This window comes from Gordionus sp. m RMFG-2023, chromosome 3, assembly GCF_954871325.1.
Source record: "Gordionus sp. m RMFG-2023 chromosome 3, tfGorSpeb1-WG-v2, whole genome shotgun sequence".
Taxonomy (NCBI): Eukaryota; Metazoa; Nematomorpha; class Gordioida; order Chordodea; family Parachordodidae; genus Gordionus; species Gordionus sp. m RMFG-2023.
Genome location: NC_088777.1, coordinates 53659631 through 53680129, shown reverse-complemented (window position 1 = coordinate 53680129; position 20499 = coordinate 53659631). Strand labels below are relative to the sequence as shown.

The following is a 20499-nucleotide window of genomic DNA, read 5'->3' as shown; positions in this document are numbered from 1 at the left end:
TTTTTGTTTTATTTTAAAGCTGAATAATATAGTATAACAAGTGTATATATATATAGAAATAAGCAGAGTTGTTAAAAGATACTTTTTAAACGGATCTAGATACAGATACATCGTCTAAAATAATATCTAGATACTGATATTTTAATCAAAAATCTATCTAGATACAGATACATATACCACATTTTTATATCTAGATACAGGATCTAGATACGTATCTAGATCCTTTAACAACTCTGGAAATAAGGAATGAAGGAAGGAAGGATATATATAAAATTTTCATATGACATTTAAGGAACCAATGGCATCGGATTCGGGTGACTATAAATGCGTCGCGAAGAATATCATGGGGGAGAGCGAGGCTCAACTAACATTAAATCTTACAAGTTTGTTTTTTTTTACTTACAAATTACTTCTTATTGTTATTCATTAGAGTACAATCTCAAATGGCTATGTTGTATAATTATTCTTCTTCTTGTCCGTTTTAATGGCGATTTTCCAGGTTCACCGGTTGTCCAGTTTTCCTTCTTATTTCATCATTAGGGAGGATGCCCTTCCTGACATCAACCCTCTAAGTGATGTTACACTTCTAGACCCAGTCGTCAGGTGAACCTTTTAGATCTCCACTAGCCGCCAACTCCCCCCGTCACGATGAGGTTTGAAAGATAGGAGGGGGGCTATGTTGTATAATTAATTATTATTCCTGTCCTTAAATTTCCTTACTATTATCCTTAAAATAAATTGATTATTATTACTTAATTTTAGGTGATATCCTCTCCTTTCCTTAAATTTTTTTTTTAACTCTAAAAATTAAGGATAAATTAACTATTCATTAATTTAGAAATAATTTAATATATTTTACAAAAGTTACATTTGGAAAATATTTTTTTTAAAATTGTAATGGAAAATTTGAAAATCGTCATTTTAACTTAAATATTTTCCAAAATGGAAAACTATATTATTTTTTCTTTGAGAAATAGGAATTAGTAATTAATTTATGGGCCCCCTTCAATGGCTTACAAATTCATTTAAAATCCATTTATTTTTTTTTTAAACTCACTCTAAGGAGCATTTGGTGGAGGGAACAATATTAAATTTGGCCATATAAAAATTTAAAATTACGGCTAACTCAATATCATATCCACAAAAAATATCACCCACCCAAGCTTGAAGATTTCACCCATGGATTGTGTGTGGCACATGGGTTTAGGACATCTTTTAGCCTAAATCTCTGTGCCTTAGACAGTTGTTTTTTGGTTAAAATATTGATTTAATCCGTTTAAACAACACTAGCTACATTATTCTACTTACCAAATAATTGTTCGCAATTTATTTTAAGAATGGATAATAAATGTTAGTTAAAACGATAAGTTATGATTTATTGAAGCAACTAAATGCCTTTTTTTAAAAAATCTTTTCCAATCTTCCACGCTTCCTTGTTCCGGCATCTTGAGATTTAGCTTCCATTGCAAATGGTGGTAAATGTTAGCGTGTTGTTAGCAATAGCTCCTCGTCCAGTTTTCGTGATTGAAGCAAATTATCAGAGTTGTTAAAAGATACTTTTTAAATGGATCTAGATACAGATACAACGTCTAAAATAATGTCTAGATACAGATTATTTAATCAAAAATATATCTAGATACAGATACAGATACCACATTTTTATATCCAGATACAGGATCTAGATACTTGTATCTAGATCTTTTAACAACTCTGCAAATTATACATACATCTTTAATTTGAAAAAATTAATCAAAATCATATCCATGTTTTTTAAATATGCTTCAAAAAAAAAAGGAATATAATCGAAAATAAGCGTTGTTAAAAAGCCGGATTGATCAATTTTAAAAACCGGCCCGATTAAGATTTTAGCCACAAAATAATATTGTTGTAGGCCTCTCAAGATTTGGCGAGTAAAAGCCCAAACCTTTCCGCTGTCTATGAACAAAAATCGCCAGGCTTACACGATATTATTTCGGTCATAACCTTAATCCGGCGGTTTTTTTTATAATCGACCCCCCCCCCCCCCCCACCCGCCAAAATCGGGCTTTTTAGCGACACTTGTCAAAAATGTGTGTAATGGTGCTTAAATAATATTATCCATATTTAGTTATAACCGCCTATTGTACTTGAGTTTGCCCGATAAATCTTCCTTCATTCACGATATAAGTAAATTAACGGGGTCCCCACCACTGCCTTACGTGAACGAGAGCTGAGAAGCCAATCGTTACTTCGTGACAGTTTACAGGAGGGATAGGGGGTCTAACATGGATAGGGATTTTATAAAAGAAATGAGATGTAAGAGGAAGGCTCTGGGAATATTTTTTTCTCACGTAGCTTGTTCGTTACGGAAGGGAAAAAATATTATTGTTCATTAGATAATAATTAATTAATAAATAAATAAAATACGCGACTTAGATCAAAACCTCTATGAAAGTAAACCCTCCAACGGGCTGGCACCCAATTTTGTTGGTAAACCGGAAATTGTTACGGCCGATGACGGGAAAAGCATGGCGTTCATATGCAAAATCAAGGCGATTCCCGAATGTCAAGTGGAATGGTTTTACAACGATACGCCGATCACAAAAATTTCGCAATACAAAAGGATCTCCACGAAATCCGTAAAATCCAAAGAGGACGACACTTACGAATATCAGCTGCACCTAAACGTGATTATTTTTTATTTATTGTTTATCATTTATTATTTATTAATTATTATTTTATTAATAATTAATTATTTTATAAATAATAATATAAAATATCTGAAGTATATTATTTTGGGATTTACATATGCCCTAAATACTTGCTTATTTTAACAAATTCCTTTTACTGATTTAAATAAAGAAATTAGGTAAAGCGACGGTTTGACCACCGGATGTTGCTATTCTTTATAAAATTCTTTCTAACGTCACCTGGATCTTTTAAAAAATCTTCTTGTGGATTCAAGCTTTTTTTAAAAATAATTCTTCAAATTTCAGGAATTCTTCTGAAGAAAGAACTCTTAGAAAAAATTGATAAATTTATATTAATTTTTTTTTTTTACAAATTTAAAATTTTCATCAAAATGTTCGTTACAAAAATTATTCTGAAATTTATAGGTGCAAAATATTCTACACAATATTGGACTTTGGAATTACATTTCTGGCAAAAGTCGTCAGAAAAACTAAATAAATAATTTAAAAAATAACGAAAAATAAAACTAAAATAAACCCAAACCATCCATTCAAACTAAATCGACTCTATACGAAATTTATTTTCGGAGACGCGAAATATAAGAAAAACGTCGTACCGAATAATAGTGCGCATGCGCGCGAATCGAACGTTTCAACGCGGCGTTTCAAAGCGCAAATATATATTAAAAAAAACGTAAATGCGTCTATGAAATATATGATACGTCTACATTTAAAAAAAGCAAAAAAAAAACGTTGTCCAATTTAAACGAATTGCGTTTTGAAACACTGCGTACACTGTGCGTAAGAATAGTTGATTTTTTTTACAACATTTAAAGCGCTAAAATGATTCGGTTAAAATATTTATATACAGTCACCCGAACCTAAAGACTCCGGCATATACAAATGTCACGCTAAAAACGGTTACGGAGAAAGCAACGGCAATTTATCCCTCCAAATCGATGGTATTTCTTTTTTATAATTTATATCTGAAATGAATATATTATGGCATCACAGCCCTCGATTCACTGATCAAATCTTTTGAAAGATTAGATTTTCTCCATACGTCATATCTTTTTTTCGAGCACTGTCTTATTCTTTCTTCTCCGTTTAATGGCGATTCTCAGGTTTAACCGGGTTGGTCAGTTTCCCCCTCTGATTTTAATCATTAGGAAATTTTGTAAAGGCTTTGACAATCGGATGCCCTCTTCCTGACACCAACCCCCCCCCCCCCTTTAGCTGGTTTTTGCACCCCGTCTAGAGACGGTGATATTCTAGACCCCAGAGTTACTGCTTATATGACTAAAGAAGTTAGGAAATCTTTTACTGAACTTTATTCGTTACACAATATACACATATACAAGATGAGATGGAAGACACTGAAGAAAATAAAGAAAACATAATTAATCGAAGGAAAAGTGCTTTTCGGTGCAACATCGAAAAACCTGTCATCAAATTCGAGAGTGGCGGCAAAAATATGACGATCGAATTCAAGGTTAATACCAATTCGGAAGATAAGAATCCTAGATTGGAATGGTTCAAGGACGACAAAATTTTGAAAATGCCTCGTTCCCCCACCGGTAACAGAATGTACGTGACGGACAAACGTCTATCCAATGTCGAAACTGTATACGTGTTGCACCTGAACGTGAGTAGTTGAAATTAATAATTTCTTTTTTGGCACAAAACTGATACGCCTTTTAATTTTTTAGAACTTAGATATTTCGGATCAAGGAACTTACAAGCTGATCATGCACACTAAAGATGGCGGCTCCCATTCTTCTGAAGTCATTCTGCACCTGAATAAGTTTTGAAAATTATCAGTGTTTTTTCCCACTTATTCTCTTTCTTTTTATATATAGGGAGGATGATAGTACCATGGAAATCGAAAATAGAAGAAAATCGTCCATCATGAAAGTTCTAAAGTTTCTGTCTGCTTTAAAGGACCAGGTAAAAATTCTCTTTTTAAAAATTATACTTCTTTATATCAATCAACTATCAACTATTATGACCACTAGGTTGCTCAAGTGGGCGGAAATGCAAAGTTCACGTTCACGATGCAAGATTCCAGAAGATTTAAAATCACTTGGTTCAAGTAACAAAAATAAATAATCACTTGTTATATCCTTAAATGTATAATGTATATGGTTTTTATAATAAAATCTCTTCAACATTCCATTATTGTGGAACCTAATTCATAGTGCGGCAGAAAGTTCTATTATTCTATTCCTATTCCTACTATTATTGTTCAAAGAAAGAAAGAAAGAAAGAAAGAAAGAAAGAAAGAAAGAAAGAAAGAAAGAAAGAAAGAAAGAATAGTTCGTAAGTGTGGAAACCTTAAAATATTTGATTTATTTATTATCGATTTATAATTAAAATTTTTTGCCGCTAATTTATGCCGGCAGAGATGATAAGGAATTGGACAAAACGGATTTGAAATATCAAATATACTCGGAGACGAACAGCGAAAACGAAACGGTGGATACGTTGGAGTTGCTCGATATAAAAGCGAAAGACGCGGGCAAATATAAAGTCATCGTGAACGACGGTAAACAAGCCATAACCCAAACCGCTACCTTGACCGTCCTCAAAGGACCTAACGCTGGTAAAGTACATTCATTCGGGCATTAGTATATAAATTTAAACTTTATTGGACTTGAAACTTTCAACCATTTCCAGCATTTTGAATGAATGAGAATCAGCAAAATTAGCCACTAAATTCATATAATTTTCTCTTCTCTTCTTTTCTCTTCTCTTCTCTTCTCTTCTCTTCTCTCTCTTCTCTTCTCTTCTTCTTCTCTTCTCTCTTCTTCTTCTTCTCTTCTCTCTTCTTCTCTCTCTCTTCTCTCTCTTCTTCTTCTCTCTTCTTCTTCTTCTTCTTCTCTTCTTCTTCTCTTCTTCTTCTCTTCTCTTCTTCTTCTTTCTCTTCTCTTCTCTTCTCTTCTCTTCTCTTACAAAATCAATTAGTCCATTTTCTGGTTTGTTTTGCGATTATAGGTAAACTACTAATGTATACTTTATCATTATATATACACATTTTTTAAAAAAATTACATATTTTGCATAATAGAAGAATTTGAACCAACCTTCATAGGAAAACCGGAAATAGTAGCAGCGGAAGACGGCAAACATATGATGTTAAAATGTAAATTGAAGGCTAATCCGGAATGCAAGATTCAGTGGTTTTACAACGAGAAGCCTATAGCATCTACCCCTCAGCACAACAGGATATCTACCAAATTCTCTAAACTCAAGGATAAGGACGCGTACGAATACGTTTTAATCTTAAACGTAATTTTTTTACTTACTATCTTCTCATTGGCCAAAACATATTATTTTTTTAAACCAATCAATTAATTCGTTATAATCAGGATGAGAACTATTTTTTTTTTATTTTATAAATAAGTCACCTATTAGCATGGACTCAGGGATATACAAGTGTCACGCCCAAAATAAATACGGAGATAGCAATGCTAACATATCTCTTCAAATAGATGGTAAAATTAGATTTATGCTTTACCTTTTCTTTAGAAATTAAGGCAGCATAATCATTAGGCGCTCGTAGAAATTTTTCTAAGGTTGGTTGCAAAAAAAAAGATTTATCAAACAACCCATGTTTATTTAATATAATATTTATAAGTTATAATTAATAAATATAATCTAGATCAATTTTTAAAAAATACATCTTTGAACTTACAGTATATCTTTAGAAACATGAAAATGCTTGGAATTTTAAGATTTTTAGCATCGTTTATGCCTTATTTTAACAGGGTTGCCAGGTTTAACATATTGACTATTAGGCAAAAATTTGTAATCATCTATACTCGATTGTAACTTACCACAATTTTTACCATATTTTTTTTGAAATTTCCGAAATATTACCAACAAAATCTCTCATTTTTTTTAGTCTAAACAATTCTCTTTCCTTTTCTAATCCGACTTTGGATGCCGGGGAATCCCTGGAATTCCAGTTCTTCAACGAATATTATATGCCATTATAAAGCGGAAAATCTCTGTATATAAATACCTAAGCAATTCGCTTCCCTTTTCTAATCCGACTTTGGAGGCCGGGGAATCCCTGGAATTCCAGTTCTTCAACGAATATTATATGCTATTATAAAGCGGAAAATCTCTCTATATAAATAATATGTATATATATTTTTTAAAAAAAATGTTTATTCTAATTGTAGAAGAGATGAAATTGGAAGATCAGGAAAAATCTAAACGGGACGATGCACTTCGCAGAAGGAAAAGTTCTTTTTATTGCAACATTGACGAACCCGTCATCGTATTTGAGAACGATGGGAAGGACATGGTCATAAATTTTAAGATCACCACAAATTCCGAGGATAAAGATCCCAGATTGGAATGGTTCAAAGACGGCAAGACTATCAAGGTTTCTAATGTGCCTCATCCCAGGGAGAGGATGTACGTTAACGGGCGACATCTAACGGACATTCAATCTATGTATTCGTTGCACGTCAAGGTATAGAAGAACGAAAATTAATAATATCTAATAAATCTTCTTTTTTTCTGTACTTAGGATCTTGATCTTCCAGATGAAGGTGTCTACAAATTGATCGTTCATACTAAAGATGGCGGCTCCCACACTTCGGAAGTTATATTGCATCTAAAGTTAGTACTAAAAAAAATATATAAATGCGTTTTAAAAATTTAGTATATAATGATGTTATATTAGTTATTATAACCGAATCGTCATTTTATTTATGGTGTAAAAATTTAACTGATTTGCCTAAAGAATATTTTGATAAAAATAATTGTATGAAATCAGAATGACAATTTTATTATTATTATTATTTATTATTTATTATTTATTATTTATTATTTATTATTTATTATTTATTATTTATTATTTATTATTTATTATTTATTATTTTAGGAAAGAAGAAGAAAAGGATCAAAAGGAAGCAAAGGTCATCAAATTTTTGTCCGAATTAATTAACCAGGTTCTAATTATCATTATTATTATCATTATTTTAATTTATTCATTCATTCATTTTCTTCTCCTCTAGCGGAATAAAATTATATTTTAAGAATTATTGGGTAAGTAGTAAAATTTATTCCCCTTTATTCAAGTGATAAAGTAAATATACTAAATATCTTATTGGGATATAGAATTTCGGGAATTTTCGATGCAAGTATAAGACTAAATTAGGAATAAGTGTAAAATAACACAATAATAAATTTTCGGGATATGAGTTTATTTAGTTAGGAATCTAAGTTAATCTAACCAAAGAGATCGTTAACCGACCAGATATTCCCTTTTTAGAGGTCAATTATTGACCAGAATTTGATAAAAAAAAAATTTTGTCATTCCCGATGCAACTAAAAACTAAATTAAGGGATAAATGTAACTACAAACCACAAGAATAAATTTCTGGAGATGAATATATTTAGCCAGGAATATTGAGCTCACGAATATTCTCTTTTTAGAGGTCAATAGTGACCAGAAATTTGATCAGAAATCTTCCAAAAAAAATTGAGTAATAAGTAATAATTTTTTACTTAGATCTACTTAAAAAGCCGACATCGACACCTATCTCCAGTATTTTCTTCAAAAAGGGTCACAAAATTTTTGAGGTAGAGTGGAAATAATCGGAAATGAATATGTTGTTATTGTGCAATTTCTGAATATTTTGGATATTTTTTTTTAATTTGCTCGTTTTTCTCTTAGGGATGTTAAGAGTTTTGATTGGAGGGATCTAACGGAGCAATGCACGTGGGTAATTCCAGAATAGGAAATGACCTTTCTTTTTTCTAAAGAATTTGGGAAATCCCATCTGTACGTTTCCTATCAGATCTGAAAAAAACCTGATGGATTTGAATTGATCTAGTATCGAGACCCGTTTAACATACAATACTCTTTCTTTCTTTCTTTCTTTCTTTCTTTCTTTCTTTCTTTCTTTCTTTCTTTCTTTCTTTCTTTCTTTCTTTCTTTCTTTCTTTCTTTCTTTCTTTCTTTCTTTCTTTCTTTCTCTTTCTTTCTTTCTTTCTCTTTCTTTCTTTCTTTCTTTCTTTCTTTCTTTCTTTCTTTCTTTCTTTCTTTCTTTCATTCTTACAAAAAAATATATTATAAGGAAAGGTATGAGTATAGCAAATAAAACTACCATTGATAATATAATTTGAAGACTGTGCTTTCAAACAAATTCCCCCCCCCCCTTTAAATTTTAATGACGATCTCGCATCAATTCCTTTCCCATCCCTCCCCCGTGGCAGAAGAGGTCCGCTAAATGGTCGGGTTAAAAAAAATAGCGGATGAGTGAGTTAAAATATTATAATACGATGGTCGCTTTGGCCGCGAAATTATCAGAACGGTCTTTTTATAAGTTGAAAGTGAGAATGATAATGCTTAGGATGAAAATTCTTATGAGAATTGGGAAACAGGGGACATCAGGATTCCGATCTGCAGAATTTGTAAGTTAAAATAAAATAAATGAAGAGCCAAAACCAAATCAATCAAATAATTTTCGAATATTAAGCCGACTGGGTAAAACCGAGTAAGTTTTCGGATAAATGAATGATTGGCAGGTGGCTATAACCTTTTAAAAAACCCTGGACAGACACGTGCTTTTAGGTTTATATAGTTAGAATCAGTCTAGGTCCTCAAATGGTGGAAATTTCAGGAGATTTTAAAATTCATTGTCCTTTCTTCTTTTTAAAAATCGTTTTGAACTCGTTACCCGCTCTGCTATAACGAACATGGACCACTATAAGTTTTAACCGAAACGTAACCGCTACGTAAAAACGCCTTACTTGATTTAATTAAATTTTTGACACATTAATTCAGGACGCCCGCTTAGGCCAAAGCGTGAAGTTTGTCTGTAGGTTCGAAGGCGGGAAGAACGCCAAGATATTATGGTTCAAGTAAGTGGACACCTAATTATTATTATTATTTATATTTTATACTAATTGTGATTGATCCTTTTAAGGGTTGGGTCTCTCGAATTAATGTATTTATGTTCCATCTTACAAAGAATTTATTGATGCTCTTTTAGCTAGTTGTTGTTTTTAAAAAAAAGGCAAACTCAATATTTTAGCCTAAATAATATTGTTTAAAAAACTCCAGATTTCGCTAATAGATGTCTAGACCTTTGTGGTAGCCCATCTTTGAGCAGAATCTTCAGGATCGAGTGAATATTTTTCTGGATAAAATATTGAGTCAGCTGTTTTCTAAAAATCGGCTCTAATCGACCCCTTTAACAACACTAGCTTCTCTAGAACGATGTTTTATATTACAATACTACCCCCCACCCCCATCTCTTTCTCACAGAATCTCTGGTATCTTACACTAACATAGTTTTACCAACCCTTTCATACGATTATCTATCTTATTTTATTTAAAAAAAAATATATATATATATATAATAACAGAGACGGGGTACAAATAAACCAAGGAGTGAGATATAGAATTAGTTCGACCTTCAACGGAAATGAAACAATTTCCACTTTAGAAATCCCCAAGTTCGATCCCACCGATGCTGGAATTTATAAGGTATCCATTACGGACGGAAGGAAGAACATTTTCCAAACATCCGAGTTGAAGATGGCAGACGATGTCGAACCCAAAAGTTTGATTTTTTATTATTCGCGATTACTAACGACCATTTTTTTTATTAGATAAAATGGCCGCCGATCAAAGAATCGCAGGGGTGGCACCGTTCTTCGTCGGTAAACCGGACATAGTAACTTCGAGTGACGGGAAAACTATGAGCATAATTTGCAAAGTTCAATCGAATCCCGAGGGCACTTACGAATGGTATTATAACGATAAACCGATTTCCGCTACGCCGCAGCACAAGCGAATTTCGCTGAAAAATTTGAAATTGCCAGAGAAGGACACTTACGAGCACATACTAATTTTGAAAGTGAGTGTATTCTAAATATTATTAAATTTAACTCTATACCTTCTTTCCGTTTATAAATTAGTCGCCAGAACCAGCTGACTCTGGATTATATAAATGTCACGTGAAAAATCCTCACGGTGAAGGCAACGCTAATATCAGCCTCCAAATTGATGGTAAAAAAAATTTAAATCAGATGAAGAATCGATTCAGATAAATTGATCCTGTTTTTTTTAAATATATATATTTAAGACGAAATGCTGGGAGCGAAAAAAAAGGAAGAAGACCTCACCGTTCCCAAGAATATGTGGAGACGGAAGAGTTCGGTCCGCTGCAAAGTAGATCAACCCAACGTAATTTTCGAAAAAGATGGGAAAAACTTGATAATAGAATACAAGTGCACTACTAACTCCCAGGATAAGAATCCGAGGTTAGAATGGTTCAAAGATGGAAAGCCACTCAAATTGACGACATCGCCCGTCAGAAACAGAGCGTATTATAAGGTCAAACCCGTATCCGACACCGAAAATTTATACACCCTATGCCTCAACGTAAATATTTTTAAAGCATATTTTAATCGCATGTTATTTTTTTTTTCTTTCGGTTTTTAACGTTCGAGAAATGTTGCTATAAAACGGCAAACTCAATATTTTAGCCAAAATAAATATTTTTTTCTAGCTTGAGATTTCGCTAATAGATGTCTACTCCTTTGTGCCCATCTTTGAACAAAGCCTTCAGGCTTGAAGTGAAAATTTTTCTGGATGAAAATATTGAGTTTTCCGTTTAGAATTTCTAAGGTTTATAAATTCTTTCATTTATTCAAATTCTAGAATGTAGAGCCCAATGATGGAGGAGTGTACAAGCTGATTATACACACTCAGGATGGTGGGTCATATCCGGCTGAAGTTGTTCTAAGACTAGATGAAAAAAAGTGAATCAAATTCTGATTTTATGATTTATAAGATTTGAATCAACCACAATTACGTTAATTTTATTTAAACGCCGTTAGTTAACGAAAGTAGAATTTATTAACATTATTATAGTCGGTTATTTTTATCTAATTATTTATTTATACTACATAAATATTTTTCAGAGATGAGAAAGATGATAAAGAATCTAAGCAAATCGTCGTTGAAAAGCCCAAAATTCTTAAATTTTTATCACAATTGAATGATCAAGTAAAATTCATTTTTATAAATATATATTATTTTTTTTAGATAACGTGTTTTTAGAACCAATAAATATATTTTTTTGAGGCTAAATTAGAGAAATCTAGATATCTAGCCTCCCATTGGTTGGTTGAGAAATCTAGATATTTAGCCTCCCATTGGTTGGTTACGTCAACTAATAAACGACTTCGGCGGGGAATATGAAGCCTGAGATCCCTGAGTTGTTGTTTGTTAATCTAAATGATATAAATTACAATAAAGATAAATAGATTGAGTGGAAAAAAAGGTCCTAACCACCCAATTTAGAAGATAACTATGGGGGGGAGTTATGTTTAAAACTCTTTCCCAAAAATATTTTGAATTCGTCCTGAATTTTTGGATATCATGTTTGCGTAATTGAAAATGATGATGTGCCTTCGTTCATAAGGTATGCTAACTTATTGTGAAAACTTTTGGGAAATGTTGTGGAAGGAATTCTTCACACTTGGCGGGCGGTGATTAGCTAATGGGGATCCTAATTAGGTTAAACTGTCAGGAGCGATGATTTTGTGACCTAGGCATGATTCAGTTTAATTTATAATTAAGTATGAGACATGTATAGCTTGGGGGAATTGGTTTTTCCAAATATTTTAAAGCACCAAATACGTTAGCTGAGGGCTCAATATTAATTATTAAGGGTTCGAATGTTATTGTAATTTTCATCTGAATTAGATTTGCGTCTTAATAATTGGTCATTATTTCAATTTACAACCTTCAATTATAAAAAGTAGTAATGAGATCCTAAATGATCAGAGGTAGCGACGCCCTCGTTAGTTTAATTTATTGGATAATCCTTCAATTAAGTTTCCTAGAATTCCAATCGATTTTCCCGAAATTTCTAATAATGTTCTGTAACTCTTGTGCGATATTTTACACGGCTCCAAAACCTTCGTTATTATATGTATCACCTATATTACAAATTTTGATAAAATATAAAAATTTATTTTAAAAGTAGACCTTAAAGAAATATATAATTGATAAGTGTTAGGGTTAGGGGAAAGTTTCATTTTTTAAATTGGTTAGAGTTTAGGGTTAGAGTTTAGGGTTATGTTAACTTAACATTTATTTCTATTCTCAAATTTATTTTTTGTACATTATCTACACAAGATTAATTAATAAATATGCAAAATTAAGGTTAGGGTAAGGGAAAGTTTCATTTCTTAAATTTAGATGGTATTAACTATGTTCATCGAAATTTGACGTACAATAAACAGAACAAGATCTAATTTACATTGCTCTTAGAACAATTTTATTCATTTATTCATTACGATTTTGTGATATATGGGATGTCAGTCATTTTGTATTGAGGAGTCAAAATTTATTCCTTCCTTCTTTTTTTCCTCGTGATATTTTTGCAGCCATTCTTTTTTTTACAAATAAAAATGGTGATGGACATGTTCTCGAAAATTCGGAACTAATTAGCATCGAGCGCCTAACAGTTGAACCGACCCATGGGAAGGAACTCCCTAAACGAATGGCAGGTGTCACAAAAACCCTGAACAAAATATCTATTAAACCACGCTATTTGCGTGATCATCCTTAGGTTCGGTCTATATAATCTTCCTTTAATTACAGAATATATATATATTTCATTACTTTGATTAAGGCCGCAATTCTGGGCGAATCTGTCAAGTTCCTGTGTAAGGTCCCTGACTCGAAGGACATAAAAGTTACCTGGTTCAAGTTTAGCAACTCATACACTAATTATAAATATATTTATATATTCTTGAATTTATTCTAATAGGACCCGACTATCACTCCGAAATATTAAATAAGGCATTGGACATATCGTGTAAAATACTTTTAGGGTCGGTTTTGTTGGAAAAATTTTCTTGGTGGGGTTTTGGGTGATGTCAGGGGTCAGGGCTAGCCCGCCCCCTCTCCCAAATCTGTAATTTGAATTGTCCAGTGACACAACGAAATCTTGGAAACATAATAACGATGATAATTTGAATTTTGTATTATAACATAATGAATTAGTATAAACATGGGCTATGGAATGATGTAACTGTATACGATCCCATAATTATTTTTTAAAATTTTTGATCCATAGGGACGGTAGAGAAATAAACAAAACGGGTCTCAGTTACAAAATCCACTCCGAGCCCGCTAAGAACGGCGAAACGGTGTACGTATTGGAGCTACTCAACGCGAACCCTTCCACTTCCGGTACTTACAAAGTCGTAATCGCCGACGGATCGCGAACCGATTCCCAGACAGCGACCTTGAAAGTGTCTCCCGCCAAAAAGATTAAAGATCAGGAAGAGGAAGGAGAGAAAGCAAAAAAGAAAATGGCCGTCGATAAGAAAGTTAGCGAAGAAGAAGAAGAAGGAGGTAGGAGTAAGAAGACTGAAGAAGTGATTACGGAAGGTTTTTATAATTTATATTTTTTTTTCTCTCATCGTTCATCCATATACTTTTTGATATAAAATTTAAATCAAATTTTATCAGTTATATAACTTATAATTTTAAGCTTTTCTTTTTTCTGTTAAAAGTTGATTTTTTTTCCCGTTTCTTTGGTTAAAAGACAAACGTTGGGATCGAATTATTAACATATGTCGTATGGGGTTTCGGAATCCGTGGGGTTTCGGTATCCTGATCTCTCAAGGACGATTTTCGGATTTTAAAAATCCGATCTTGGAGGAATTGTTATTACTGCATGCGTCGAGTATTTACCCCATAAATTTCAGCCAATTTTATTTTTTTTATTAGTTTTATATGAAAAAATCTATTATAAAAATTAATTATAAATTAAGAAACAGTTTTCTAAAGTTCACGGGCAAAATTGTTTGAAATTTTACCTGGTTTGGGTACTCTTCTTCACATGCTAAGAATACATTTTCTGTTGAAACGGATTTAAAATCAGAAGATTCCGAATCCCCCCCCCCCCCCCCATACGACATTATATTAATTAAAATATAAACACAAAATAATTTAGGGTTTTTTTAAAAAAAAATAATATATAATATAATAAATTTTTACGAATTGAAGTGAGTGAGAATGAAGGAGGCCAAAACCGACCGAACCCCATTTTTAATGCACTCTTAATATTTTTTTGTTTATATATAATTGCTTTGCTTTAAATTCCTTTAGAAAATTAAGAGTTTTTAAAGGATAACTTTTATGATATCGATAAATACTATTTATGTTTTTACTTTAATGTAAATATTAGTAAAAAAAAACAATTTTTCTTCATCTTTTTTAAATTTAATAATATCGAAAAAGAATAGGATTACATAACACTGTTTTTTTTAGTTATTTTTAATTTTTAATTTTTATTATTTATTATTATTATTATTGAATTTCGATTTTATATAATAAAATATATATTTTTTTTTACGATATATGTATATTTATTATTTATTTTTTATTATTAATTATTATTATTTTTAAATATTTAAAAATATTCTAACCCATAAAAAAAAAAATTTATTTTTTTTTACACCTGTCTTATCTTTATTTTATTTTTATTAATTTTTTTTTTCTAAAAAAATATTCTACAAAAATTTTTTTTATTAATAATAGTTATAAATCATTCTTACGCCGGGCTTTGGGTTCTTGGGTAATGATCATTTTTTAGAACTAGATCTGCCAATCAACCCCATCCTTTCCTCATCTCGATTTTCTAATTGGTCATCCAGTTAAAAAAAAGGTAAGTCTTGCATTCCGTATCCCGTTCACATACAATTTCCGTTTTTTTTAAAAATAGTATTTACGGCGTTTAACTCATTTCCCTTCTCATTTCAAGATTCAAAATTATAAATCTGGAAGGTTTTTTAGAACTGCCAATCATTTCCCGATCCCACAATTTTCATTTTTCTAATTGGTTAACCTGCATTCGAGTCCACGTTTAACCCATTTCCTGCTCATTTCAAGATTCAAAATTTTAATTCCGGGATTTAAATCTTAGAAGAAATATCACGGAAAAATGCTATATACTTGGTTTAGAGAATTTTAAAAAAACTCAATAAAGTTGCTTATTTATTATTATTTTTACCGCATTTACGAACTATAAAATTATGTTAAAAAATTAAAATAAAATAAAATAAAATAAAAAAAGAAAAGAAAAGAAAAAAGCGACTTTACATTTAAAAATAAAAATAATTACAAAAAAAAAAATATTTCGAAATTTATCGATATAACATTTGCGAAAATATATTTATTTTAATTTTTATTTTTCTATATAAAAAAAAAATATAAAAAGTTTATTTAAAATAAAATGAAATTCATAATATTTATTTTATATATTTTTTAAAAAATAATTTTTTCAAAAAAAAAGTCATATATATTTTCAAAACCAATTTATTTTATGCATCGGAAAAGATATTTATTTTTTAAAAATCAGATTAGCCCAATCCCAAGCCAGCACTAAACATCCATTTTTGATTCATAATTTGATTCGTTCATATAAAAATATATTCAATTTTTCCTCTCCTAATCTCCGATAATCAGGTATTTCTATTAATTTTAATTTTTTTAAAATGATTTTAAAAAATTAATATAAATTAGGTTTTTCCCGTTTACAAATCGCTTAGAAATTGGGAATTTCGCTAAAAATTTTGAAATTAATTTAAATTAATACACTAATAGATGCTAGGGAAGTAAACACTCGAATTTTGATTTCCTTCATTTTTTTTTAAGGAAATTGACACTGTAATTCTTACCTACCGCGAAAGGGTTTTTAACTCTGTTAGGAGCGGCTTCTCTTTTTTAAAAACTCAACTTTAAATGCAAGTGTTTACTTCCTAAGATTCGCCAATTTTTAGCGGTTTTAGAATCTCTCCCTAAAATTAGCAGTGTTAGAAATCTCGCTAATAATACTGTTTTAACAACGACTTGGAAGATCTTCAGCAACAGAGCCAAAATTTTTACCCATCTTTAAAGTTAAATCTTAAAGCTTGGCGGTTTCTTTAAAGATGGGGGGGGTTTTAATGACCAATAATAGTTTTAGTAAAGCGGCCCAAGGAAGTAAGGAAAGACATAAATTCTGCAAAAAAACTGATTCAAGATTTGTTAAAATTATATTGGTCGGAAAATAAATTACAAAAATTACTTTTATTTTTGAACCATATGGTATATATTGAATGGGCCTAATAATTTAGGAATAAAAAAGAGATTGAAAAGAAAAGAAAGTGAAAGAAAGAAAGAAATATATTATTATTCACGATATTTTTGACGTTAGCCATCCTCAAAGCAAACTACACTAGGTAAAGGCAGTTTACTTTCCAAGGATCTTTCCTAAAGTCACTCATCCTTTCCTTATCTTCTCCCTTTTGTAATATTTCATTATTTTGTAGATAATTTAAGAAATAACAATTTACATTATTTTGATTCAACCGATTCTATAATGTTAATAATATATTTTGGTGGTCATTTTGAAATTTAATTTTAATATAAAATAAAGAAAAAATCTCTTTCTTTCTTTCTTTCTTTGATTTTTTTTTTGATGACATTGAATATTCCACAATTAACGATGAATTTATTGACAAATTAAAACAATTAAAAAATAATAATTAATAATTAATAAATATATCAATATATCTAAAAAAGTTTATTAAAATACCGAATTATGAAATTAAATTTATAACATTAAAATATATATACAGTTGCAAGTAATTTAATTTAAAAAAACTGGTAATTTAAAACTTAATTAATAGAAGTGCATGAATAATTTTTAACCAATCAAATCATATCTCCTCTCTAACCTTTTGATCTTATCCAAACGACTGGTTTTGGAAAATACTTTGTCCAGAGAAGATCTCTAATTCTTTAGCATCCAGAACTCAGTGACCTCTAACACTAGGTACTTTCAGGTATTTTTTTTTATTAGGCATTTTTTTTTTGGAAAAATTTTATTACTGAATATTTAGATAAAAGAGTACTATAATTTATAAAGCTTCGACCTCTATAAGTGAGAGAAAAAGTATAAGAAGTAGATAGGGTCTAGGATAGCTCTTAGGTTAGTAGAGTACCATTGAAGCTGATGTAATTCGCTTTAACGATAGCTATAGGCTATAACTTTGTCGAAGAAATAACCTTTCTCTAGTGGGTTCTTCTGAGAGTTTACTGATCTGTGATCTTAAATTTTTTGAAGAATGCTAGGGCAAGTTTGCCAAAGGTGGCAAGTGTGGTTGAAAATGATAGGAATTAAACAATGGTCTTTCGAAATTTCTGTGTATTTGGAGATTTTAAGCTGTTCCTTCTGATCAATGATGTTGAGGGCTTGGTTAGATTTAGATGGGGCAATCATTGTCCTCTCCTCCAGGGAAAAAGTAAAAGAAATTTCTATGATTAAGTTATGTTAGGAACAATGCAATTATTTTAGGAATGCTTTTTAAATGGCAAATAATTAAAAGACTCCCAAGTTATTTTTCAATAAAATTATGCAAAATTTTATTGAAAAGCCATCTTTTTTGAAATTTTTTACCAAATGTCGCCTTAGAAATTAATGTTATTCTCCATTAGTGTTGTTTAAACGGCTCAATTCGAACCGGTTTTTAAAAAACGGTTAACTCGATATCATAGCCCGGAAAAGATTGCCTAAGGGTCGAGATTTCGCCTGATGGTCAATCCTATGTGCCGCCATTTATGAGTGATATTTTTCTGGATAAAATATTAAGTTAGCCGGTTAAAAACCGGCTCGAATTGAGCCGTTTAACAACACTATTCTCCGTATCCACTTCTTTTTTTTGGTCAAAAAAATGATTTTTATAACATAAATAATTTTTTTTTCTTCTATAGCCAACATAAGGCTACATAGAAAGAATGAGAGAAAGAAAGAGAGAAAGAAAGAGAGAGAGAAAGAAAGAAAGAAAGAAAGAAAGAAAGAAAGAAAGAAAGAAAGAAAGAAAGAAAGAAAGAAAGAAATTAAGTGTGGGTGATGGAATAATCAGATCATCAGGTGGAACACAGTATATAATTAAAATGAATTATCAAGATTTTGGTATTAAAACACAAAATTTCTCGATTATTATTTTCTTGATCAGTTAATCACATACCGATCGATGCTAAGAAGGTTATAGAAGACGGCCCCCCTCTCACGGGACAAATTTTTTTTATCTTAAGCCAAACTCTAGGGGCCAGAGATTAAGAACAGGGTTAATATAAGATTTGATTGACTATAAACTGTAAATGTCTAGATAAATTAGAAATTCTATAACAAATATTTCCTTTAGGAAACCCCGAATTTTATCTCCCCTGTTTTAAACGAATTCCTAAATTTATGTTATGACCTATGTACCAGAGATCTTCAGGGGCACCATTGGCAAGGCCAGACCCGGCTCAGCTCGGATTTTTTGATTTTCATAGCTAAAAATGGCGATTTCAAATATTTGGTTGTGAAATATACGGCCCGGACCGGGTTTTTTTTTAAAAACCCGGGCCGGGATTAGAAGCGGGCCTGCCGGTTTCTGATATATAACTATGATTACGTATTTTTTTTTAGGTAACAGAATTATATTTTATCAATTAATTTTAGTTAAAACATACAATAAAATTTTAATAACAATATAATTTAAAATTCATTATACTAAAATTTTATTTTTAACACAACTTATAATAAATTAAAATTAATTGACTCAAATTTTTTCGATTTATAAAAAAAAAAAAGTTACAAATTGCATCGATGCGAAAAAAAATAAGTATCCAGTTACATTTTTAAGAGTTCACCTTCCGTGTGGGAAAAATTAAAAATTAAATAAACCGGAACTTCAAGTCAGTGAATCGCATTTAGTGCATCCAACGGATATCCGATATTCGAATCGGATTCGAATATTAATATTTGACCTATCGAATAATTTCATTTTAATATTCGCGAAGGTTTTAAATTTCCGAAAATTATGATTATAAATTTCTTCCCACCCGCTAAAGTGGACGCAATTTTCGCTTCATATTTAACGGTCCTATCATATTATCTTATTTAATCACGTGTTATAATAACCTCCATTTTTTTTTTTGCTTTTCCATATAGATTTAAATCTTTTTGTCGCGTCAAAAGTAAAATTTATAATTGTCATAATATTTTAATTATTATTTTTTTATATCTAATAATTGGGCCATTTAAAATATTGAGCGCGGGTAAATTTAGCGGACCGAACCGGCTTAGGGTCGGGTTTAGCGCCGGACCGGCATATCGTTGATTTAAATGAAAATTGTTTCGTTTTGGAATTAAATGGTAAATTATATTATTCATTTATCATTTTTTTTCACCTGTGTTACATGATTTTAGTGAATTTATTTATGACAAATTAACTTTTATAAAAAAACAAATAAAAAATAGATTACACTTTTCCATAATAAATATAAGAGAAATTAAAATTTGGGTAATGTTAAATTATGATTGATTAATATTTTTATATCAATTTTTGTGATGTGATTATCATCAGAAATAATAATAAATAAAAAAAATATATATAATTTGATAATATTTTATCCGCAAGATGGCGTTAATAAGTAAATTATTAATTTATAATCTTCATTATATAAAAATTCTTAAAATTTTAGATAATTAAATTAATTAATTATTATAAAATGAAATTTTATAACTGGAAAAATAAATTTTTAAATTAATTGTGAAAGGCTGGAGATGATAGTCTTATCTCCCCCTATAAGGCAGGTAATCTTTTTTTTTTCTTAAATAATTTTATAGCTAATAAACTTTGATATTTTGAAATTTAAACCATAAAATGTATTTTTGGTTCCGAAATTTTTTTCGTTGGAATATTATGCTCATGTAAAAGTTTTAAATTCCAAATTTAAATTTTAA

At 30.5% G+C, this 20499-nt stretch overlaps 1 protein-coding gene across 1 annotated transcript in view; it reads left to right on the top strand.

The window, feature by feature from the left end:
• Positions 1-287: 287 nt before the first annotated feature.
• LOC135927108 (twitchin-like) overlaps positions 288-20499 on the top strand; it is an 81852-nt gene continuing 61640 nt past the window's right edge. Inside the window, 22 exon segments of the mRNA XM_065463046.1 lie at positions 288-383; positions 2416-2666; positions 3541-3631; positions 4031-4314; positions 4379-4473; positions 4529-4616; positions 4685-4761; positions 5072-5271; positions 5736-5956; positions 6072-6162; positions 6856-7151; positions 7209-7300; positions 7566-7632; positions 9474-9550; positions 10058-10254; positions 10304-10551; positions 10613-10703; positions 10780-11078; positions 11358-11458; positions 11621-11705; positions 13342-13418; positions 13789-14105. Of these exon segments, the coding sequence (XP_065319118.1) occupies positions 299-383; positions 2416-2666; positions 3541-3631; positions 4031-4314; positions 4379-4473; positions 4529-4616; positions 4685-4761; positions 5072-5271; positions 5736-5956; positions 6072-6162; positions 6856-7151; positions 7209-7300; positions 7566-7632; positions 9474-9550; positions 10058-10254; positions 10304-10551; positions 10613-10703; positions 10780-11078; positions 11358-11458; positions 11621-11705; positions 13342-13418; positions 13789-14105 (3430 nt within the window). The 5' untranslated portion in view covers positions 288-298.